Source organism: Danio rerio, chromosome 6 (assembly GCF_049306965.1).
Source record: "Danio rerio strain Tuebingen ecotype United States chromosome 6, GRCz12tu, whole genome shotgun sequence".
In the NCBI taxonomy this organism is placed as follows: domain Eukaryota; kingdom Metazoa; phylum Chordata; class Actinopteri; order Cypriniformes; family Danionidae; genus Danio; species Danio rerio.
In genome coordinates this window covers 28,794,305-28,819,919 of record NC_133181.1, presented here as the reverse complement: position 1 = coordinate 28,819,919, position 25,615 = coordinate 28,794,305, and the positions used below count along the sequence as shown (strand labels likewise).

General features: G+C 36.2%; 1 protein-coding gene and 1 long non-coding RNA gene across 5 annotated transcripts in view; both read right to left on the bottom strand.

The window, feature by feature from the left end:
• dzip1l (DAZ interacting zinc finger protein 1-like) overlaps nucleotides 1–14,680 on the bottom strand; it is a 43,568-nt gene extending 28,888 nt beyond the window's left edge. Inside the window, exons 1-6 of one of the 4 annotated variants that reach the window (XM_068221721.2) lie at nucleotides 14,556–14,680; nucleotides 7,480–8,049; nucleotides 4,246–4,330; nucleotides 4,014–4,138; nucleotides 1,531–1,692; nucleotides 1,204–1,332 (exon numbers count right to left, since the gene is read on the bottom strand). In XM_068221721.2, coding sequence (XP_068077822.1) covers nucleotides 1,204–1,332; nucleotides 1,531–1,692; nucleotides 4,014–4,138; nucleotides 4,246–4,330; nucleotides 7,480–7,995 — 1,017 coding nt within the window. In that variant the 5' untranslated portion in view covers nucleotides 7,996–8,049; nucleotides 14,556–14,680. Of the gene's footprint in view, nucleotides 1–1,203; nucleotides 1,333–1,530; nucleotides 1,693–4,013; nucleotides 4,139–4,245; nucleotides 4,331–7,479; nucleotides 8,050–9,943; nucleotides 10,124–14,555 lie in introns of those variants that run through there. The other 3 variants (XM_073952990.1, XM_073952989.1, NM_001037227.2) reach the window with 3 other exon arrangements.
• A 703-nt stretch (nucleotides 14,681–15,383) lies between these two features.
• On the bottom strand, nucleotides 15,384–18,942 carry LOC141386274 (uncharacterized). The gene is made up of 4 exons (XR_012407962.1): nucleotides 18,899–18,942; nucleotides 18,471–18,534; nucleotides 18,069–18,195; nucleotides 15,384–17,116 (listed from the first exon to the last, which is right to left on the bottom strand). It is a non-coding gene; the product is annotated as an uncharacterized lncRNA (long non-coding RNA).
• Nucleotides 18,943–25,615: the final 6,673 nt, after the last annotated feature.

Below are 25,615 nucleotides of genomic sequence, written 5' to 3'. Positions count from 1 at the left end.
TTAATTAACTAAATAATTAACCAAAATTAATAGTATATAAAATGAAAATAGTTTATAAAAATAAAAGGTCTTTATTTTGCTAAAATGTATTTAATGACTTTTATTGCTTTTTAATGCCCCGTGGAAAGCCTGTATTTCACATTTTACACATTTACTGAAACTTCATTTCATTGCTTTATAAAAACTGAAAAAACTAGATTCTGTGCTCTATTAAAACTTGATTCTAATTGATCACTCACAACATTCCAAGCTATATTATTCCCGTTACAACCACAAAAACTAATAGCACAAGTTCACCCAAGTATTTTCAATCAACAAGGCAATATGTTCACATCAAATTTATACGCTTGTCTGTAGCAGTACTGTTTTTGATTGTTTTTGACTGATTATTCATTCATCTTTTGACTAAAAAAATACTAAAAAGTAATTGTATTCTCCATTCAGCTATTTTTTCTGTCAGCTTGGTGTTTAATAAAACAATTTAATGAACTATTAAAGCTTAGAACAGTGTTTTGTTTAATTTTTACATTAAAAAAGCAGGATAAAGTACATACAGGCACAGAATAAAGCCCAGGATTATTAGCAGCTTGATGCGAAGCAAAAGAACTACCTTCATGTTGACTTTTTAAAAATAATAGTTTTCTTTCTTCAGGTTTCCTTTTAATTTGTTGATTTACCACCATTTAAACTATTTTTTTTATGACAGTCACTAAAACTATTGTAGATACAACAAAAATATATTATTGTGGACAATTATTTTAATCAGTGTGTTACTTGATAAATCTATAAATTTATTTGTTCATTCATTCATTCATTTTCTTGTCATCTTAGTCCCTTTATTAATCCGGGGTCGCCACAGCGGAATGAACTTTTTGATCTGATTTTGATCATCTATTTTGTAGCTTAGTTAAATATTATGGTCTTTTTCAAACCTTAATTAGTCTATGAATTACTCAGTACACCCTCTAAAAGTATTTATTTGGACTTTATACCTGCATGGAATCATTTATCGAGCCTTTACAGAAACTCTATTTTACTTTATTTATTTATTCATTTTTGTAGATTAAAAAAAATCTTTATTGCAAACAGAGGACATTGTAAAATAATTTAACCATTAAAGATCACAATACGAATCAATCATTTTATAAGTGCACTGTGTTAATCATTCACACCTGGCTGAACAAATAAAATAAAAAAACTCACCTTTCTGGCTATTCTCTCTCTCAACTCTCTCTCTCTGTTTTCTCTCATTTCTTTCTCAGGGTCACTGTCTTGTTGTAAACTTGCATTGTTGAATCCAGCCATTTCTTTGTTCTGTAACACCAGCAGTTTCTATAGAGAGAATAAGGACAAAGTCACATAGAATATTGTTACAATAACATCAAACTACCTTTCCATCCCATATGAAACACTATTATATTCATCCAGTAGCTCCTCAATTGAATATCTGGCAAAATACAAAACGCATGATCTGTCTCCATCTGCTGGTCACACTTTAAACATGTTCATTTTAAACCAATGTGGACTCACAGCCTCAATAGATGAGCTCTTGCTTGCCATTTCTTTAGACTCCTGGAGAAACAGTTGTCTCAGATCAGCAATTTCCTGATTAAACTTCCTTCTCTCATCTTCTTTCCATCTTTCCAGTGCTTCCTTCTCTGACTGTTCTCTCCTTCGCTGCTGCTCTTGTTCCTGAATTGTTTTGATGATTTTTGCAAGTTGGGTTAAATGCTAAGTTTACGGGAGAACACAAAATCATTGAAGTGCAATATTTTCCACTTTCACTGTACATAAAAGAGCAGCTTGAAAATTTTGGTTATTAAATGGCAAATGTGATTTTTGAATGTATTCTATCCCTTAAATGTAGTAATTCTAGTGTTATGTGACATTTGCAATAAAAACGTGATGAACTCACAGCGAATACATATGTTAACAGTATTTTAAAACATCTGATTATATCTTTCAAAATAACTAATCAGAGTTAAGGGATCTGAAAAATGTAAATTCGTAAACGTGTTTGTTTAAGAAAAACGTACATTTTATTTGGGGGAGATAATCAAAAAAGTTTGCAAGTATATGTTATATGCATTATTTTGTAAAAATTATGTCAATTAAACTGCAAGAAAAGAAATGATATTAACAAAGAGGATAGGAGTTGTTTTAAAACTATATATATATATATATATATATATATATATATATATATATATATATATATATATATATATATATATATATATAAAATATATATATATATATATATATATATATATATTTTTTTTTTTTTTTATTTTTTTTTTTTCCCAGAGATGGGTTGTGGCTGGAAGGGCATCCGCTGCGTAAAAATGTGCTGGATAAGTTGCTGGTGCATTCCGCTGTGGCGGCCCCGGATTAATGAAGGGACTTAGCCGACAAGTTGTTTTAAAACAATATATATATATATATATATATATATATATATATATCTGGGGAAAAAAAATAAAAAAAATATATATATATGTATATATCTTTTTTTTTTTTTTTTTATTATATATATATTTTTTATAATGTGTAATATGTATATATATATATACACAGTTAAAGTCAGAATTATTAGCTTAGCCCTCCCTTTGAATTTTCTTTTTAAATATTTCCCAAATGATGTTGAACAGAGCAAGGACATTTTCACAGTATGTCTGATAATATTAGAATAAAAGCTTTACTTTTTAATTATATTATTAAATATAAAATATATAAATAAATCTTTTTAAATATATACTTATTTAATTAAATTGTGCATTTTAGTATTTCTGAAGAAAAAGCTTTATTATGGATGTAACAGATGTCAAATTAACACTTATGTGACTTTGGTAAATCAAATGTACTGTAAAAGACAAGCATACACACAACTTACAAAGGGTTTCATTATTCTGGGGAAAAAAATATATATTTTTTTTTCATAGTAAGGTTTACAATTGCATGAAATTGCTCATGTCTTTATAAATGAATGCTTTTGTATAAAAAATATTTATAGGGTTCCTACTTGAAGCCAAATATCAAATTTCATGACTTTTCACGACAGTTGTGCTTATATGTTAATATTATAACATAAAAACAATTAGTTAAATTAATAACATTATTAAATTGTTTTAGCTTGAATATAATTTTGGATGCTTTAATAGCCACTATGAAAACAAACAATGTGTAATTTACAACAACAACAACAATGTACTTACCGTTTGCATGCTGCCTCTCATATATTTGACAGCTCAATAGTAGTTTTACTTTATATATAGCTTTAAAGTGATAAACTTTTTAACACCAATGTATTGAAGGGTTATTTTGAAGCGAAAGCTTTTAAAATGTATGTTATCATTAAATGTTAGCCTTAGTTAATAGCCTGATGACTGCATTTAATATAAGTGACGAGGGTGGAAGAAATAAAACTGAGCTAAAAAAAAAATACTGTATAGAAAATAACAATTTTAAAATTTTAAGCAACAAACTAAAATTCCATGACTTGGACACGACAAAAAATATCAAAATTTCCTGAGTTTTAATACATGGAATGGATTTTTTAAATTCCATGATATTACAGAAAACCCATCATTCGTGAAAACCCTGTATTTCGTAAAACCCTGTAATTTGTATTATTTATTTTAAAAAAATGCTATTCCTTTTTCCTTTCTGAATAATGTTTTTTTTTTTTTTTGTCATTCTGAATTTTAGATTAATGTAAGGACTTTGGGAATTGCCAGGGAAATGAACAATATGTTACGTCTTCTCCTGGCAGTATTTTATACTGTACTGTAATGTCAATATGTCATGGAAAGGAATTAATTATTTCAAACTAAAGTCTCCTGCAGCCAGACCTACAGGTATATAAACTAAAGACTGAAATATACTATATTATTAAGCTATAATAAAAAAAAAAATCATGAACTGTTCACGGTACTGTAGAAGGAAAAAAATTCTTTATAAGGTTGAAAGATCTATATATTGGATTTTAAATTTAGTTTCAAAAACAAACTCACCTGCTGTCGCCTTAAATTGTCTGCGTGTTGCTCTTCCTGTAGCTGCATCTGTGTCAGCCTCAGTTTCTCCTTCAGCTCTTCTATCCCATCCTCCATCTCTTCCACCTTCCTCTTCTTCTGTTTCTCTGAGACGTCCAGTATAAACATGCAAAAACAGTAACATTGATGTCATGTAAACAATTTTATTAGGTGAAATAAAGTCCAATTCTACCACTTTAATTTGAAAACCAACCTGCATCTGTGACCTCAGGATGCCGGCGCTGAACATGTGCTTGTAAGTATGAGTAATTGACAAATGACTTTTCACAGAACTGGCACTGTCACGGGAACAAGGAAAACAAACTTTAGAAATGGTTGTGGCCAGCAAGACTATTTTAGTAAACGAAAACTAAGACTAAAACTAGTGGTCAAAAATGTGTTTGTTAACTTAAATAAAGTATGTACAAGAACAAGTAAACGTAACTTTAGAACTGGTTGTAAAAGGTCAGTAAGGCTATTTTAGTAAACGAAAGCTAAAGCTCTTGGTCAACAAATATTTTCGTATTAACTGAAATAAAATGAATGAATTCTAAATAAATGAAGAACTGAAACAAAACAAAACTAACTGAAATAAAATAACAATTAGTAAAAATAATATTTGTTTTCAGAATTTTTTCTCTAGGTAAACACCTTTTGATGCACTTTTACAGTCAAACAACAGTCAAGTGCATAATTAATCACGAAAAACATATTTTCTTTCTAAACATAAAACATGTGCTCTAATTTCTTCAGTTGACAAAAAATAAACTAGGCATGTTTGATTGTTTACATTGTCTTTAATATCAGGGGTCCGTTCTTCGTACCACGCTTAAATGATCTAAGATTATTTGGCAGATCCTGGATCTTTTAATCTTGATAACTGATCTCTCCCTAATTTGGTTCTTCAAACAAGTTCGCGAATCAGATTAGAATGTCTGGATGAACTGATCTGAGATCGCTGCGTGTGTTATGAAGGACAGATCTATCGATCCTCGAAATCATGATCAGCAATGCAACGATTGGCTGACTGCATAGCAGCGTAATGACATCATCTGATTAATATTCAATTATCCATGTGAGCAAAATTACATCAAATTAGCAGTAAATGGTTTGTTAAATATGACACTCAAGAACTTTCCACATTTGTTGTGAGCTGCAGGCTTTACACTTTCATTTGTCAAGACAAGAGAATTCATTAAGTATTTCAATGCAAATCAATGTATTTAGTTCTACATTTAGAAAAGATTTGCTTTATTATAGTAGCCGTTTTTTAATCGTTTTTTAATCGGTGTATAGTCTATTAACTCTGATAAACTAGAAACACTAAAACGTAAACCAAATATTCATTAATTCATTCATTTATTTATTCATTCATTCATTCATTTTCTTTTTTAGCTTGACCCTTTATTAATCAGGGGTCAATGCGAGGTCACAGCAGTATGAACCTGCAACTTGTGCAGCATATAATTTTTTTTCTTTTTTTTCCACAGCGGATGCTCTTCCAGCTGCAACTGAAAACTGGAAAACACCCATACACACTCATTCAAGCATACACTACGGCCAATTGAGCTTATTCAGTTCACCTGTACTGCATGTCTTTGGACTGTCCAGAGGCAACCCACTCGAACATGGGGAGAACATGCAAACTCCACACAGAAATGCCAACCGACCCAGCCATGGCTTGAACCAGTGACCTTCTGCTGTGAGGCAGTCATGCTACACACTGTCTCTCTATGTGGCTGCTTTCCAAGCATTCTACATTTCAAATAACAAACTCACAAAAAGATATGAGAATCTTTTATATAACTTACACAAGCTTATTCCGAATATATGTGAAAGACACTTGTCAGATTTTATTTTAGAGAGCAGGTGGTGTGCCTGGTGTGCTTTTAATTTTTCTGTCTGATTCAGGCGGCTAACGATGCCAACAGCTTCTTTGTTTAAACAGCGCAAAGGCTCGTGCTTGTAGGGGCGTGACGTGGTAACGTAGAGCCAATCTGCGAATCACAGCATATTAAGTAAGCTGACCATTCAGAGCCTCTTGACAGCGCGCCTTTCAGAGGAATTAGGAAATATAACAGTTGTTTTAATGTTTGCTGTATATGATCAAAGTAAGATGTATGATAAAATAACGTGATTCTCTACAAATGAAGCATGAGCACACATTGCTTTGCATTTTATAAACAAAACCAAGCCTTAAAAATACACTGTGGACCACCCTTTTAAAACTAAACAAAAAATGTTCAGAAATTAAAAACTAAACTAAAACTAACAAAAACATTAATGAAACTAAGTAAAACTAAATACAATTTTTTTTACGGAAAATAAGAAAATTCAGTAGATTGTACAGAAAATTAAAAAAAAAATTTTTTTGAAATAAAAAATTATTAAAAAATACAAAAGATTAATAAACTTGGTGGTCAGTGAACTACCTAAAAATTAGAACATTAAAACTCTGATTAGAGACTACATTTATAAAGTAAGATCCAATAAAAACAACTACTCTATACATAATGCTGCTCTAAATCAACATTATATCATATTATTGCATTATACGGTTGTAATTGCTATGCAAATACCTTCATGTCTCATTAAACAATAAAAACAAGCATTTAAATAAAGAAATACTTTTTCAACACTGATAAGATTTGTATTCATTCCTTACTTTTTATTTATTTGATTGTATTTATTTATTTATGTATTATTAGTTTTACAATTATTCCTATTTAAATAGTCTGTTATTATTATTTTTTTTATTTTATGTTTTATTCATTAAATCATCATATTAGACTAATTTTATACCAAAGACTGGATACAAAAAGAAGCTATAATCAAATTAAAATTCAATTTTTATATATTATTCATAATAACAATACAATATTTATTTATTTATTTATTTTATTTGTATATTAAATTAATGACAGTATAACATTTTAAAACAAATCTATTTAAAATAAACTGTTTTTGTGAACATTCATTCATTCATCCAATTTCTTTTCAGCTTAGTCCCTTTATTAATCAGGGGTCACCACAGCGGAATGACCCACCAACTTATCCAGCATACGTTTTACACAGTGGATGCCGTTCCAGCTGCAACCCAGTACTGGGAATCATCCATACACTCTTGCATTTACACACATACACTATAGCCAATTTAGCTTATTCAATTCACCTGTAGTGCATGTCTTTGGACTGTGGGGGAAACTAGAGCACCCGGAGAAAACCCATGCAAAAACAGGGAGAACATGCAAACTCCACATAGAAATGTCAACTGACCCAACCGAGGCTCGAACCAGCGACCTTTTTGCTGCACTACCGCCCCGTCCCTTTTTAACATTGTTTATAAAAATATAGTACGTTAAAATGATAAGATTTTAAAATGCTTATTGGTATAAAACATCCCAAATTAGTGTATAACTGAATGATCTTTAAAAAGGAGGAAGCTGACCTTGTGATAATTATTAGCACTAGCCTGTAGGAGAAGCTGTTGTGTGGCAATCAGTTGCTTTCTCCGTCGATTCTCCTGCTTGGTTTCTTGCAGACTTTTTTCAAGTTCAGCCCTTTGTCCTTCTCCTTGCTGGACCAGAGAAGTTGCAGCCTGCAGACGCTCCTCTAGTTCTGCCAGCTGAGTGCTCAGGAAATCCTGGCATTGCAGCAGGTACTCTGTGCTCAACTGTGACATACGGAGCAGTTTGACCAAAGAAGGGTCAACAGGCCCACGGCAGTTTGGACACCGCTCACCCTCCAATGCACAGAATGTTACGGTCATAATGAAGTCCTGAAGCACGCTGACGTCCATGTCTCGAGCAACACGGTCCACATCAAGGGTGGAGAGACGCCTCCAGTCTATAGGCTCGGTGCGTGAGCGGAAGCGGAAGAGCTGTAACTGGTTTGCTGGGCTCCAGGGCTGCGTGCTTGACAGAGATGTGGTGTAGGGCTCTCCGGGTGAAAACTGGCCCAACATGACCAATGGTTTGTGACAGAGAGATGAACAGAGATGGTGATTCCTGAACAGAGGCTGGATGAGGAAAAGAAGTTAGAGAGTAAACAAAGAGTGTTTCTGGTTTAACAAATAAGACTATGCTTATTTCTCAAAGAATTACTGTATGATATGACACCGCTGGAATATACTTTTGAATATATATTTGATTTTTAACTGTACTAGAGCTATTTTTACTAAGTAAGTATTGTTACTATTTTGTGGTTTTTCTAAAAACTAAAATGTCCTCTTAGGGAGATTATAAGACTTCTTTCTAAATAATTAAAATAAATGCAAGGCCCAAACATTGGAACAGTTCAGAGCAGGGGTGCCCAAACTCGGTCCTGGAGAGCTAGTGTCCTGCAAAGTTTAGTTCAAACCCCAATCAGACACACCTGTGCTAGTTAATCAAGCTCTTAGTAGGCTTTCTATTCACCTTATTCTCCGCGGACGAGCGGGCGCAGCCATTTGAATCTTTTTGCCACGAGACTTCCGGTCTCATTCACTTCCATTAATTTTTAGACATTAAAAACTGCTCGTTTCGCTGTTTGATGTTGCAAACTGATATTTCCTTGTTATATTATTCTACTTGGTCTGTATAGTCATGCAAACATTTGTTTGTAGAGCAAGTAGTTTGACAGTTTTTTGCCGTTTATTATTCCTAGTCATTTCTCCCATAGGCGACTGAAACGGGAGTTCTATGACAATCGCGAAAACAGGCGCACTTCCACATTTTAGAATAAGGTCAATAAACATCTATGTATTGAGGCATGTTGGAGCAAAAATCTGTTGGACACCGGCACTCCAGAACCGAGTTTGCGCACCGCTGGTTTAGAGAATGGGATTTTCAGTTAGAAACTACTTACATTTTAGGCTGTTCAACACACATAATTTTTGTACTGTTTCTGTAAAACAGAATATTTATTTTGGTTCATATTTATTTGAGACATATTCAGTAATATTTTGTTATTCACAGTTTAAGATAAAGTTTAATTTGATAACATTAAAAAAAAAAAAAAAAAAAAAAAATATATATATATATATATATATATATATATATATATATATATATATATATATATATATATATATATATATATAAACTTTTTACTCATGCTAATTTATTTATTTATTTTGTCAGTTAGTTTAGTTTAAAACTTTATTAATCCCCTTTGGGGCAATTCATTCTGACATGGTTGGTAAACACCAACACTTAACATCAAGTACACAAACAAAAATCCCCCCCAAAAAAACAATAACAATAATACATAATAATAACTAATAATAACAAATAAAAATCCATCGATTAACTACATTTATTACGTAACCGAGTTGCTTCAGGTACAAAAGTGAATTTATAACAATTTGTGGAACATCTTATTGTCCTTAGACGTCGCCCATCTACTTAAAATATGTTTAAAGGGTGTGTGCTGTGTCCTAGTATTTTATATGCCATCCTCAACACCTGCTGTTTGTAATAGGATGCAAAACTTTGCAGGAGAACCCCTAAAACCTTTGAGCACAAATTAACAATGCCTTTAAGATGATTCTTGTTTTTTTTATAGACGAAAACAGTTAGTTAATCAGTGAAGTTAGTTAGTTAAACAGTTGGTTAGTTAGTACATTAGTTGCAGACAACAACACACATGTACTATGAAAGTCAAAGACTCCATGATTTCTATGACAACAGCTGCTAAAGCCATTGTCAGGCAACAGAATGCACTACTTTTTTATGAGTTTACTTTCAGACAAAGTTTAGCAAATTGTAAACAATGAAATGTGTGTGAAAAAAACACCAAACCTATGTTTTCTGCAGTAGATAAATAAACTGAACATTAGTACTGAAATAAAACATCAACACAACCAAACTAGATCTACCGAATGAGTACATGAAAAAGATCTCATATTTGCATAAGAGCAATTTTATGTTTACCTGTAAATGTGCTGGGTAAGGGTTCATCTCGCTCTGATATGAATAAGCGTTATAGTGTCTGATGTACTTTAGTCTGAGTTTACATATAAACAAAACACTGTCTCTCTGCAACTCAAACTAAACCCCCCCACTAATAGAGTTTAACCTCTCCTGTTTCTAGACAACCAGACACACCTGAAAATCACACATTTAGCCTAACTGACTGCATCTAAACAACAGCTAGCCAATATTATATATCCCTATTGGTCATGGTCACACTTTACAATAAGGTACTATATTTCTCAGTTTTTTCAGTATTATACCAGTTTTTACGGTATTAATCCAACATTTATCAATATTTTACATCCAAAGCTGTGCTTTCTTACAATGCGTTTAACAGACTAAGCCAAAGGAAAGTGAGTGAGTGAGTGGGTGGTAACTATTAGCCATTGACATACATAGCAGGAAAAAAACATATGATTGTGTCTTTGTTAAATCCAAATACAGCCTATTCTATTGCATATTATAACTTATAATCACACACACACACAAACACACATAGATAGTCCGATTGTAAAAGACATGGGATGATCATCAGGGTGTTTGTGCAGCATGCTTCCTTTCAGATAAAATAATTATTATTATTTTTAAATTCTATAATTGTTTTAATGCCTCCCTTACTTGGAAAGATTTGTGGTAAAACTTCGAGGAGTGGAAGTGTTACAGTTAAAATTAAAACTTTCTTTTCAGAAAAGTGTTCAGTAAAGCAACGTAATGTTTTCATGTAACATCAAAATAAAGATTAACCTTTTTTAATGTTCATTTAAAACATGCTAACAAAAAATAAAGATATAGCCTATAACTGGCCCTAATATGAGAAATATGTCATCTTAATGATGAAAATATGTCTTCACAAAATCCCATTATCACAAGAAAATACCTTTATAACATTATTAAGGGTCCGTATACATTTTGTTAATTTATTTTCCGAGTTTAAACGGAATAAAGGAAATGGAGAAAACTGACGTTTTTTCATTTTTCTTTTGCTCAAGAAAAAAATTTGGCTCAATTTTCGTTTTTTTTTTTATTTAGGGTAGGAAAACGGATAAACAACTTTAAAATTCATTATACACATGTAGGAGATGGGTCCGGGGGGTCCCATAATGCAATCCACAACCACAAATAAATAGCAAACATAAAATACGGAAACTGTGAACAGATATTTTTACAGTGTAGCCTTGCCAGGAAGTTATAAGTGTACAATACTCAGGCTTGGCCCTATAGTCGGTGTTACATGGCCTTTTGTATAAATAAAATAAATTTAGTTCAGTTGGACATTTACATTAAGTTTTAAATTTACTACAGAGGGAGGTGCAGGCGCCGCACTTCTCTTCCAAGCAGCAGCTGCAGGAGTGCCGAGAATGATGCAAGTGTCGGATCCAACAGCCAAAGAGAAAGATGATCTTTGTTTTTTTTTTGTTTAAAAATAACTGTTTAATATACATAATAAACTATTTACTTATTCTATCATTTGAACCACATACTAAAACATAGGCCTATGCCTGATACATTCATTGTGTGTGCATAAATTATATAAAAACATTAATTAGCAGTATAATTATTTGTCATTAAATTAACATCACTGCCAAACTCCTTGCTATGCTCCTGATGCTGAGCAAAATATAGCCATTTTTGAGCAGCACCTCATTTGCATCATTGTTTCCAAGCTAGGCCTGGCTTTATAATAATAGGCTTTCTTGATTATTTCCACGAATTATCGTGATGTCATTAAAACTACACCTATTTAACAAAACATATCAAAGTCCCTTTATTCTATAGTATTTGCCTCTCTGTCTCTCTCTCTCTCTCTCTCTTTCTCTCTTTATATATATATATATATATATATATATATATATATATATATATATATATATATATATATATATATATATATATATATATATATATATATATATATTTATGTGTGTGTGTATGTGTGTGTGTGTGTGTGTGTGTGTGTGTGTTATATAGCTTAGAGAGAGAGAGAGAGAGAAAGAAACACAGCTTCACCCTGTGTATGACAAAAATTAAACCTGCTATAAGCTACACATACCTTGGGTTGAAAATAAGTGCTAATGGAAAACTAAATGTGGCTGTGAATGTACTAAAAGAGAAAGCAAGAAGGGCCTTTTACGCCATTAAAAAATCAACACAAATAAAATGAAATTCCAATCCGAATCTGGCTCAAAATTTTCAGTCGGTGATTGAACCTATAGTTCTATATGGGAGTGAAGTGTGGGGTCCTCTTTTCAGTCATGAGTTTGATAAGTGGGACAAAAATCCAGTTGAAAGCCTACATGCAGAGTTCCGTAGGAGCATCCTCAGGGTACAGAGGAACACACCATGCAGGGCAGAATTAGGCCAGTATCCTCGACTTATGCACATTAAGAAACAATCCGTTAAATTTTGGAAACACATTAAAATGAGTGACCCCAACTCTTATCATTTTAAAGCCCTCAAAACCCAAGAAATTGACATTGAAAAAAGCCCCCTGATTCAGATGGTCCTGAAGCTGCAAACACAAACCAACACAATGAATATGACTAACAGCAGGCAGCATCAGGACACGGACATGCTCATCCACAAAATTTAGCCCAATCAAATAATGAATGCACGAAAAGAAGAGTATCTGATTTACTGGAATGAAGCACCCCGAAAACAAAGTAAACTTTAATGTTATTTAGACCTAAGAGATTATACCACAGCAACATATCTGAGTGCAGTAAAGGACAGTAAACTAAGAACAACAATGACCAAATACAGGCTGAGTGCTCACAATATGACTGTAGAAACGGGTCGATACAGACAGAACTGGCAACCTCGAGAGAGACGCATCTGTCCACACTGTGTGTGTGAGGTGGAGATGGAGGAACACTTCCTGATCTGCTGCACAAACTATCAGCACATCCGAAAAACATTCTACACCAAACTACAGATTATTACCCACAATTTACTGAGTTAGACAATAAAACACAGCTTTAATATTTACTAGGGGAAAAAAATTAGCGTGTCCTTCTAGCGACCCAATACATTAATGCCTGTCACAAAAAGAGAGAGCAGACCAATAAAACCATCAGTGATGCGCCTGTAAACACACACACACACACACACACACACACACACACACACACACACACACACACACATACACACACACCGAGAGAGAGAGAGAGAGATGATTATAAATTAATCATTGTAAATATACTGATTGTTATTGTTTTTTATTACTGTTTTATCTTAAAAATGTTGATTGTTAAAAGAACAGTGTATTAAGATCTATTTTTATATTGATTTGTATGAATAATATGATAGGTTGAATAAAAATATAATAAATTAAATATTAATATGATATATTGAACAATATGGTGCATTGTTGATATATTATTTAATTTTTCTATATAAATATCATCTTTATTTTTTATTATTCATTTTTTTACTACTACTATTTACTGTGTGTACTGTTTTATTATATATGTATGTTACTTTATAACTGCTTTGGCAATACATTTGTAACATTTGTCATGCCAATAAAGCATTTGTTGAATTGAATTGAATTGAATTGAATTGAATTGAGAGAGAGAGAGAGAGAGACCAAGAGAAAGAGAGAGATAGATAGATGGATGGATGGACATGTTGTATATTTAATGGTTGTAAGGACCAGAGAAAAAACACATTAGACCCTGCAAAGGGCTATAACAAAAGGTACTATTTGTTTCTATTTAATTTTCTCCTATTTTAATTACATATATTTCCAGATCTGGGCCACACAATCAGCTTTTGCTTGACCCACATGCCGCAGTGAATTACAGTACATGATTGGACCAAGTCTGGCTTTCATACAAGGGCCAAACATGAACCATATCTGGGCCAAGTCTCAGCCAAGTTTATAACCCATAACTTTGTCTGAACTGAGCCAGAATTGTTGGTGTGTCACGACTGCAATAAATTTTATTTCACTTTATGGCCACACTTTTAAATAAATCCACATTTTTAAATAAAACTCAAAAATAATATAATTTTTTTTTTTAAGTGGTTCAAGATGGGCCAAATTTATGTCATCCACATTTAAATGTTTTACATCTGGCCCAAGTCCTATGTGCTGTCATAAAGATGGTGCCACCTCTGTGAATCCCGGGCCATGTTTGGCCCACATATGCCAGTGCAGGATGAATGCCTTCTGAGCCAGCTTTATGTCAAATCTGGCCAGAATTCTTCGCTACCTGGGTATAATTAAGGCAATTTAGTGTAATATAAAGTGAGACCTGCGAACGTTTCTATTTAACATGGACATGAGTATTCCAATAACATCTGACACGTGATTTAAACCATATATAATAGATTATTGTCATGCATTAACCTGTCCTTATTCATCATTGCATATTCACAGTAAAACGCTTTGCAAATTATACCAAAATACAGCAAGTAAACTACTAAAAGGTAGAACGATGTAGAAACCATGGTAACGTTAGGCTAGTGTTTTTGTGCGATCACCGGTTGGCAACGCAGACAACACTGTACACAAAGGTAACGTCTGATAATCTTTATGATTAAAGTAGAGATTTCAGACACTTACCTTCTTCTCTGATACAAAACGTCAAAACAAAAAATCATGCTTTGAAAGTTGAAAACAAGCAGCTCATGATGACAGCTGAAAAGAGAAGTTAACAGATGGTAACTAACGCTGATGGGCGGGACTACGAGAGAAAAAGCTTCCTGTCACCATGGAGACCACTTACTCCGGAACTCAGGAGGATACATAAGGCAGTTTTTATGCTCTGTTTTCATGTAAAAGTCATTTGAGGAGAGTACAGAGTTTATAAAACAGCTATGAAGAATGTTTGGCTTTTTTCTACTTAAACAGACTAAGGAGAAAAGTAGAGGACAAAGACATTTCAACAACAGAATGATCATACGAACTGTGTCCAGTCCAGTAAGGGTAACGTTACAAATATTAATCTAAATAATATTTAAATGACATATTTCTTTTTGTATGTATGTATGTATGTACCCAGCCGGCATTTCAACGGTGATTCAACGTTGAATCAACGTCAGGTCTATGGTTGGATCAACGTTGAATTACCTTTCGATTTTGCAAATTGGATCAACGTTTATATAGTGACGTTGTTTCACCGTCGGACCACCACCGGTGATTCACCGTTGAAATCACAACGTTGTTTCACTCTTACCTTTTTCATGGGTGAATTATGGTCGTTTTGTAGACGTTGAATGAAGGTTGAATTACCTTTCGATTTTGCAAATTGGATCAACGTTGATACCGTGACGTTGTTTCACCGTCATACATTTCAACGTAAGTTAAATAGGAATTACATACAACGCAAAGTCCATAAATATAGCAAACAAATTTTTACTAATTAAAAATACACGACACAAATACACAACTTAGTTTGTGTATCAATTTATTTAATACACACCTCATTATTTCAATTATTCTAAATATACAGCAACATTTACAGCATACATAGTTCATTAAAACCATGCAGGTTACTATACATGCTCAAATACAGAAAAAGGCATACAATTAAATAGTCACTTTTTAATTAAGTTTCATGAATTAAAGTTAGTTAATGTTTACTAACATGAACAAAGAACAAATACTTGTACAGCATTTATTAATCATTTAATTAATTGAAATATGTCCCGATGCTATTAAAATCAAAATGCATGCTTGTTAACATTAATGCACTGAGCTGACATGAACTGTACTTTCTTTATATGAAAGATGCTTTATTGTTCTTTGTTCATGTTAGCAAATACATTAACACTTATTAATACAACCTTATTGTAAAGTGTTACTGTCTTCAGAAAGAAAGATACTAAGTAACTAAACTACGCTTCAACCATCACAGTCTCCAAAATACAATTCCGTTTACAAAGTTTACAAAATACCCATTTTTAAAGTGGCTGCAGTAAAAAAAATAAAATAAAAAACATCACTCACAACTAAGAATCACAAGTGAAATACATTACATCTGTTTGAGGTTTTATAGGTTGGGAGAAAAACTTGAGGTAAAAGATGGCACTGGGACAAAGAATCAAGTGTAAAACACTTAAACATCTATATCAGTCTAGCAGTTAAATAAATATTTATTTCTCAAACACCAGGTGAGTTTCCTACAAAATCAATAACGAGGTTTGCTATTCCAATTCATTGTGAATGAATGGCTTCACTTTCACAATAGTGAAAACTCATGCTATAATCTAAACCTGACATTACTCCTTCACTTTGCAGGTCTGCATGCTAAATATTTAGTAGTTTTTTTTTTTTTTTTTGCATAAAGTACATCTATTGTGTTTAGCATTACTGCAGCAAAACTGAGCACCTGTGACAGTGGAACATGTAGACAAATATTTCAGTAAATCATCAAGAAAATGTGTAGAATATATAGTTTGATTCTCTCTCACAAACACAACAGTAAAAGCAATTTGTTATTCTATTATTATTAGTATCATAAAAATTGCATGTTCACATGGGTCTTATAATAATGGCTCACATTTGTGAATGTAGGACCACTATTTCACTATTACATGTCACATTAACTGTTCATATAGGTTCTGTTATTAAGTACTTGTGTCATCCCAGAGACCTGTTAATCTTCAGAACACAAACTAAAATATTTTAGATTAAATGCTCCTCATCCTCTACAGACAGCAATAGTCCCAAGATGGTCATTGTCAAGATAAGGCACAAAACACATTGTCAAAACGTTCCATGTGACTTCAGTGATTTCAACTGTGAACATACCAAGCTGCAACAACACTTTAGTGAGGCAAAACAAAACAGTAAATACAAATGTGTTAGCGTATATATGACCTGTTGTGGCAAAGGCAAACAAGTTATTTTTACAGTACTTACTGTGATTTAAACTTTATGACAAATGTACTGGACCTGTTACACATATCTTTTATGAACACAAATTTCACTGTAACAGATGCTGTTGTTTTGCTCCAGTTATACCTTTAGAGAACACCGTACTAGTCAGACATCCATACAAAAGCAGAGAGTTTGGTCTTGTGTAGCAGAACTGCAATAGATGTCTGTCTGTCTGTCTAGGCTGACACTGGTTTAGGCCATCAGTATGTCCTTGATGACCTCAAATGGAGCTTCCAGAAAACCTGCAATAAATGAAATACGAGGTTACAACTAAGTTGGTGTCTGCTATTATACAAAGTGAAATTCAAATATTTATTTTTTATTGAATCCAAATTTGTCCTATAATATCGTCACACTCAATAATTTTGACTCATCCATCTGAATATTCCTAACTAAGAGGAGTGAAGAATTAGGTGTGATGTCGTCAGGAAGCCCTTCGCCACCACCGGTGCCAGCATTTCCAGAATTCAAATTTCAGATTCTCAAAAAAATTACTTTTTTTTTTTTTTTTAACAAAGGCTGCAGTAAAGAATCATGAAACATTCAACACATCTAATAATTACAAGTTGTTGTAAACCATTACATGTACTGTAAAAGCTGTTTGAAGCTTTTTAGACATATGGTTGAGAAGGAGTAGCACTTCTACAAAAGTCTTCATGTAGGACAGAGAATTAAAGGGATAGTTCAAAATGTTTATTCTGTCGTCATTTACTGACCACGTTGAACACAAAAGAAGATATTTTGAAGAAAGCTGCAAATCTATAACCATTGACTTCTATAGTATTTTTTTCTACTATGGAGGTCAATGTTTACAGGTTTTTAGTTTTTTTTTCAGAATAGCCTCTTTTTTTGTTCAACAAAATAAACTCATAATGGTTTTAAACCATTTGGGGAGTAAAATGTGAGTAAATTTTCATTCTTGGGTGAACTATCCCTTTCAGTTGGAAAACACCAGAATTCTTAAGTAGACCCCTTTCGCAAGACAGATGATGCATTTCATTTCTCATCTTAATCCTCAAGTATTTAATATTTAGATTTATTTAAATAGCATGTTTATTTATTTGTTTTAATGACATTTAATAAAAACAACTTCTCAATGACATCACATGTACTGGACCTGCTACACATGTATCACTATTTTTTAATGAATCAAATTTCACTGTAACAGGTGCTGTTGTTTTGCTCCAGTAATACCTTTAGAGAACACAGTAGTAGTCAGACATCCATACAAAAGCCTTGGCGTGGAGTAGCAGAACTGCAGTCTGTCCAGGCTGACACAGGTTTAGGCCATCTGCGTGTTCTTGATGCCCCTCAACTGGATCTTCCAGAAAACTCAGAAAATTAAAACCCATTACACCTCTTATCTGCTACTATACAAAGTGTAATTTAAGCATTAATTGCTAACTAAATACATATTTGTTCCCCAATACGGTCACATAGTATAACATCACAACATGATTTCACAATAATAATATCAATATAATATCACAACATAGCCTAACAATCAATAAACAAACAGATTAGAAAGAGAATATCACCAACCAAAGCACCAAGAAGATTTAACAGATAGCTTAGTTAAAGCTAAAGTAAACTTACATGGACAAAGCCTTTTCCATTCAATGCTGTGCAAGTTAGTGCGTCTCTGGAGTAAGTTACATGTCTAAAAGCAAAAACAACAACAACAGTGAAACGACAGCAGTTCACTTTGTAATAATAACACTAATGATACAGCGTATAAAAAGGATTTTTTTTTTATAACGTTGCTCAGTAACTTTAAACTGCGTTTGGAGTTTATCGCTTTGAATTTGCCATAAAAACGCTCATTTAGACTAACGTTAAACATGTGACATTACCTCGAGGTTAGCTGCGCGTCACCGGAGCGCAAACAAGACTAAAAACCAAACTGGAAAGTTTTAAATGTTTCAAAATTCGAAACACTACACCAAGTCACATTTAAGATACACTATGTGTAAAACAAAATCGGGGGGTAAATAAAACATTAAAGCATCTAAAAACACGCTTACCTCTGAATTCTGCTGCACTGCAGGTCAGGTGTTCGTAATTAAGTGAAGTGAAGCGCTGCGCGCGGCCGCGTGCGCCGAGTCTTCCGATACCATGGTAACCAAACATGTTGAATATTGGGTGAAGCCATGACGTTAATTCAACATACAGATCATGATAAAAAAAATGTCAACGTTGATTTGTACAAGGATTTCTGTAACTTTTTTCAACCATTTATCATTCAACATTGTTTCAACATTAAAGCAACTACTTACGTATTTTCAACCACATTCCAACGTTGAAGCCTTGTCATATGCAGGCTGTTTTTCAACCGTTCAACATTAAACGTTCTATCAACATTATTTCAACGTTTAAAACACATCTGACCTTATTTCAACCATATTTCAACGTTGAAGGTCGGTCGTGTGCCGGCTGGGTATGTATGTATGTATGTATGTATGTATGTATGCATGTAGGCCCTATGTATGTTAGCTTTTAAATTAACTTTAAATAAATAAAAAATGTTCTACTTGAAATAAAAGGTTAGCCTACATGTTTATTAATAACATTTAAAAAAAATAACAATAGCGTATATTGCTGCGCTAATTTAATATTTTAAATGGCATCTTGAAAGTTTTTATTTTATCCTCTGGAAAGCGACAGCGCAGAAGCTTCCGTGCAATGATACATATGAACACAAGATGGCGCTATCTTTTTGCAAACGTTCTGAGAGTTGACAACACAACACAATGACATTTTTTTAGTATAGATAAGTATAGTTTCAGTATAGATTTCAGGCCCGTAGCCAGCCTGGTGAAAGGGTGTGGTTGTTTTTTCTTAAAATATGGACCTTTTGCAGTTATTTATCTCATTTTTTTAAATTATGAGGTTTAAGTACTTTTCAAGCACTTTTTTTTTTTTTTTTTGCTGGATTAGCTTGTTGGATGGTCATCAACCACACTTTTTGATGTACCTAAAACATTTCCTTAAGATCTTTAAGCACTTCCTTTTTTTTTGCTGGATTAGCTTGTTGGATGGTCATCAACCACACGTTTTGATGTACCTAAAACATTTCCTAAAGATTTAGAAGAAAAAAAATACGAGAATATTGTTATTTTTAAATTTTAAATTTATTACATCATTGGCCTAGGCCTATATCATTAGATAAAATTATGCTGTTCAAGTTTTAAATAAAAAACTAGCCTATTGTCATTTATTAGTCAAACACAAACTGGCCAGCACATTTAAATTCCTTCATTGATGCTAAAGCAACAGCCAAAAGAGGATTCTTAAAGCCTACTTCGAAGGATATTTTAACAATTTATTATGACAAAACAGTCAAAATAGGACAAATGAGTTTGTATAAGGGATAAATTGTGGATCTTTGTCAGTGAAGGGTGGGTCTTTCGAACCATCCGAACCCCTCTCTCTGCAGGCCTGGATTTTGGTAGGACTTTATTCTGTTGGTCCCTATTGCACATTTTGTTTACTAAAAGTTGGATTGCATTTACATGCAAATTACTTCTCATTTGAGTATTAGTATACTGTCTGATTAATATGCTGATACTGCTCCTTCAATACATTTAACTGACTATAAGAAACTTTGTAAGTCAATTTACAAAAGCCCTAACTACAACCTAACAGTCTACCTATAATCTAATAAGAATTAGTTGGCATGTAGGTGCAACATAACTTAAATTCAACAAAATGTGTTAAAGGGATCATAAGAATAAAAGGATAGATTGAAAACAATTATGTATAAATTTCACATTAATATATAAATGTATGTTAAAGTTTTAGATGCAAGTTCATAGCAAATTTTTCAACTTGTGTTCTCTAAATTTGGTAAATGTTATAATATTTATTGAAAAGTCTAAATTGTGCCAACTAACCCAAACAAAGATCCATCAATAATAAAACATGTAGTGTCAAAGAATCACAACCATTTATCTAAATGAGTTAATTCCTGTAGATAGACAAAAATATAATAATTTTGTGTTTTAGAGGTACATTCAATCTGTTTTTTTAAAACCATAGGTTATACAGAAAGTAAAACAGTTGCAAATAATAAAAATGCAAAACAGTGGGATAATGTTGTTGAATGGGCAAATCAAAATGTAGCTCTTTATTAAGTAATTTTGTCTTCTAACTCTGACAGTCAATAATGGATTTCTGTGTGTTTTTACAGATTTTTCATTTTAGCTCTCCTCTTGATTGCTTTGGCTATGTGTGAGGAGCAAATACATCCTTCACTGTCTGTTTAATGAGGTGCTTGACTTGCCTCAAGTGACTTTCTTTCCTAGCTCTCTTCACACACTCTTTTAACAGCTGCACGTCAGAGCGAGAACCTCCTTTTCACAACAGTCCATCAGATTGGATTTTTTAATATGTTCTAATACTACTAAATATTCACTTATGGGAAACATATACAGTGCATGCACTATAGGGAGAATTCAGAGTACTGTAAGTCAGGACTGTTTATGATGGACTATACCTATTAATCAGTTGGCAGTTATAAAAACCCAAATAAATAATGTGATATAAATACAGAAGGATGAAACTAGGAACAAGTGGGAATAATCAGTAACCAGTCAATCAGTAACCATGATAAGCACAGTTAATTGGCTAAAACAAGCAATAAACACAACTTTGTGAGTGTTTACATGGCACCATATTCAACTAACAATTAAAAAACTTGTCCTGCTTTTGGCCTGCTTTAGAGGCCTGAAAAATGTTTAAGTGGGTTCAAAGTTCATGTTTTTGCAAAAATGCAAATTTGGGAAAACTGTAATGTTATGTGTATGCATATTATATGTTTAAGTATAGGCCTGAATACCAAAACAATAATACCAGGGAACATTCTAGGTTACAGAAGTAACCCTTCGTTCCCCGAGGAGGGGAACGGTAGTGCTGTTAAGTGGATTTGATCTTTGTGAAAATCCACGAAATGGGAGGATTCGGTTCAGAAGCCGCTTGTCTGAAAGAGTATTGAACGGGCCAATGAATGCAATGAATTGGCAGCGTAAGCTTGCATAGGTGTGCTTCATTGCCAATTATCCCAGCATATAAGCACACCTGGAGCGAGCAAACGCCATCCTTTTAAGCTGAAGAGACTTTCAAACAGCTAAGGCTCCTCAGGGAACGAAGGGTTACTTCTGTAACCTCGAACGTTCCCCTTTGGTTGGGGAACTTCAGTGCTATTAAGTGGATTTGATCTTTGTGAAAATCCACGAAATGGGAGAACTATGGAAAGCGCCATAATGACTGCACCTTACCAACGCCCCCGATGAGGGGATAGTCAAGCAAGCGTGACACACCCACATCATGGGAGGCGCTGTCCTCCAACGTGTCCCTGGCCCTAATTTATCCTACTTCAACAGAAGTCTTACGGATTTAGATATATTTTTTGGGAAGTCGTGAGCATCTAGATAATTCTAGGAAAATACGACAGTACGTTGGGAAGTGTGCAATCCCGATAGGGAGGAGGCCATCCGTTACCCAAGGGGGGATGGATGGCAGAATTTACATATGGACTAGCCCTAAAAAGGGGGAGTACGCATAGCAAAAGAGTGGTTAGCGAAGAGGGAAGACACGGGTCCGCCCAGGGGGGGGGACTTAACCGTGGCGGAATAAGCATATGGGTTCGCCTAGTGGGGATCACGCATAGCAGGCACCTATACCCAAAACGCAGGCTGACCAGCGGGGAGACCAACAACTTAGTGGGCCAGCAGGTGACTCCTCTGCTGAGTCAGTGCTGGGGGCCACGGAGGAATCTGCAGGGCTCACCTGACGGGGAACTTTACTGACAGATAAAAAGGCGCACGTACCTCCATGTTAGGGAGAATGGGGCAGTGTTTCAACACCCTACCGAGTTGTTTCCTCAATCACCAAGGGGTTACCTAATCACCTTGAGGAATCCGGCTCCACACGCAGATTGTAAAACCTTGCAAATGTGTTGGGTGTCGCCCAGCCCGCAGCTCTACAATGTCTGTTAGAGAGGCGCCGCGTGCCCGCGCCCGAGAGGATGCGAAGCTCCGAGTGGAGTGCGCACGCACTCTCGGGGGACGCGGCTCACCTCGGCTCTGATAAGCGAGAGAATGGCATCCACAATCCAGTGGGAAAACTTATTTCGGTACGGCACTTCCCTGCTGCCGACCACCATAACAGACGAAGAGCTGCTCAGATGATCTAAACTCAGAGTGCGGTCCGGATAATACGCAAGACGCGAACAGGACAATAAGCTTGCAGGCTCACTACCTAGTATTAAACGGAGTGGTAGCAACCTTGGGCACATATCGCGGGCGGGGTCTCGGAACGTGAGAAAAAGCCAGCCCAATTACAGGCACTAGTCACTGACCAAAAAATGCCTCCGGGTCCCCGACCCTCTAATCGATATCAACGCGACCAGCAGAGCTGTCTTCAGGGACAGAAAGATACTGAGTCGAGGATCGAAGGGATCTGACGCGGCTTGTGTAGCGAGGGCGAGATCCTAAGAGGGCATGAGAGGGGGCGGGGTGGATTTATTCGCTTAGCGCCCCTGAGGAACCGGATGATGAGGTTATGCGTTCCCACGGTGCTGCCAGCCACCGTGTCATGAGAGCGAAGATGGCAGCCACGTAACCTTGAGTGTGGAGGGCGACAGCCTGCTTTCCAGCTTCTCTCGGCGTAAAGAAAGCACAATGCTGATCTGGCAAACTACGGTGGTCTTCTCTGCGAGAGACGCACCATTCACTGAATAGACTCCACTTCAGGGCATAGGTGCGCTCGGGGAGGGGGCTCTAGCCTGAGTGATGGTAATAGCCACCGCAATCGGAGGTTACCTAAGTCTTCCTCGCGTCTAAGGACCTCCAAAGATCGGTGAGGGTGCCAGATGGCCCTGTCCCTGAGAGAGTAGGTGATCTCTCGAAGGGAACTGCCAGGGGAGGGCTATCGCGAGGGAGAGCTCTGATATCCAGGTCTGGTTGAGCCAGAGGGGCGCAACCAGCAACCTGTTCCTCGTCCTCCCTGACCTTGCACAGTAACTGCGCGAGCAGGCTCTCTGGGGGAAACTCGTATTTGCGCATGCCCTGAGGCCAGCTGTAAGCCAGTGCATCCGTGTCGAGAGCACTCGGTCAGGGAAAGAACAACTGGCAATGAGCAATCTCGCGGGGAAGCAACAGATTGATCTGGGCTTCCCCGAATCGCGCCCATATCAGCTGAATAGACTCGGGGTGGAGTCTCCATTCTCCGGGACGTAATGCTGACGTGAGAGCGCATCGGCTGCACGGTTGAGCTTGCCTGAATATGAATGGCGTGCAGCGATTTCAGCCGCGGATGACTCCAGAGGAGCAGACGTGTTGCACGTGGAGCACGTGTTGCCGCTCCAGCACCGGAAAAAAAAAAAAACGGTGGAGAGCGAGGAACACTGCCAACAGCTCCAGGCGAGATGCCAATGCAACTGGGTACCTTTCCACAGGTCCGCAGCCGCATGCCCGCAACGCACAGCCCCCCAGCCCATGTTGGAAGCGTCTGTTGATCGACAACAAGACTGGATGCCTGTCTTAGAGGCACTCAGGCCTGTAGGATTGAGGGGTCGCTCCAAGGGCTGAGGGCGCGGCGACACAGCACAGTAACGGAGACTCGGTGTGCGTGCGCGTGCCATGCGCGTCTGGGGACTTGATCGTGAAGCCAGTGCTGCAGTGGTCTCATATAGAGTAATCCGAGTGGCGTGAAGCAGCTGCGGATGCCATATGCCCCAGGAGCCTCTGAAATAGTTTCAGTGGGACCACTATTTTATTGTCGAGCTCTCTCAGACAGTACAGCATCAGCTCAGCGAGCTCTCCGGAGAGGCGCGCTGCCATGGTGACCGAGTCCAGCTCCATCCCGAGGAAAGAGATCCTCCGCACGGGGGCGAGTTTGCTCTTTTCTCGGTTGACCTGAAGCCCCAGTAGGCGGAGATGCTGAAGCACCTTGTCCCTGTGCATAATCAATTGCTCCCGCGAGTGGGCTAAAATCAGCCAGTCGTTAAGATAATTGAGTATGCGGATGCCCGCGAGCCGAAGGGGCGCTAAGGCACCCTCCGTGAGTTTGGTGAAGACCCGCGGAGACAGGGAGAGCCCGAAGGGGAGGACCTTGCATTGCCAAGCTCGACCTTCGAACGCAAACCGCAAAAACTGGCGGTGGCGTGGAAGAATGGAGATATGGAAATGTGCGTCCTTCAGGTCTATGGCTGCAAACCAATCCCGAGGACGAACGCATTGGAGAATGCGCCTCTGCGTGAGCATTCTGAACGACAGCCTGTGCAGACAGCGGTTCAAAACGCGCAGAAGGATTGGTCGTGACCCACCGCTCTTTCTTGGTACGATGAAGTATAGGCTGAAAAACCCACTCTCCATCTCGGCTGGAGGAACTGGCTTGATTGCACCCTTCGCCAGGAGGGCAGCAATTTCCTAAAGCAAGACAGGGGCGGACTGGGGGTTGACCCCGGTGAGATACACGCGTGTGAATTTAAGGGGCCGCTACTCAAACTGAATCGCGTAACTGAGTCTGATTGTGCGTATGAGCCACCGCGAGGGGCTGGCCCGCGCTAACCAGGCAGGCAGAGCCCTCGCTAATGGAGTCACCGCTACAATCGCTGACGTACCAGCGGTGGGGCAACGCGGAGTAGGTGTGCTGATCCGGGAAACGCGAGGGTCCCGCGGAAGAGCTGGAGGAGAGCGATTCGCTCTGGCTCCGCACCCTGACTCCGGAAAGGGGGCTGG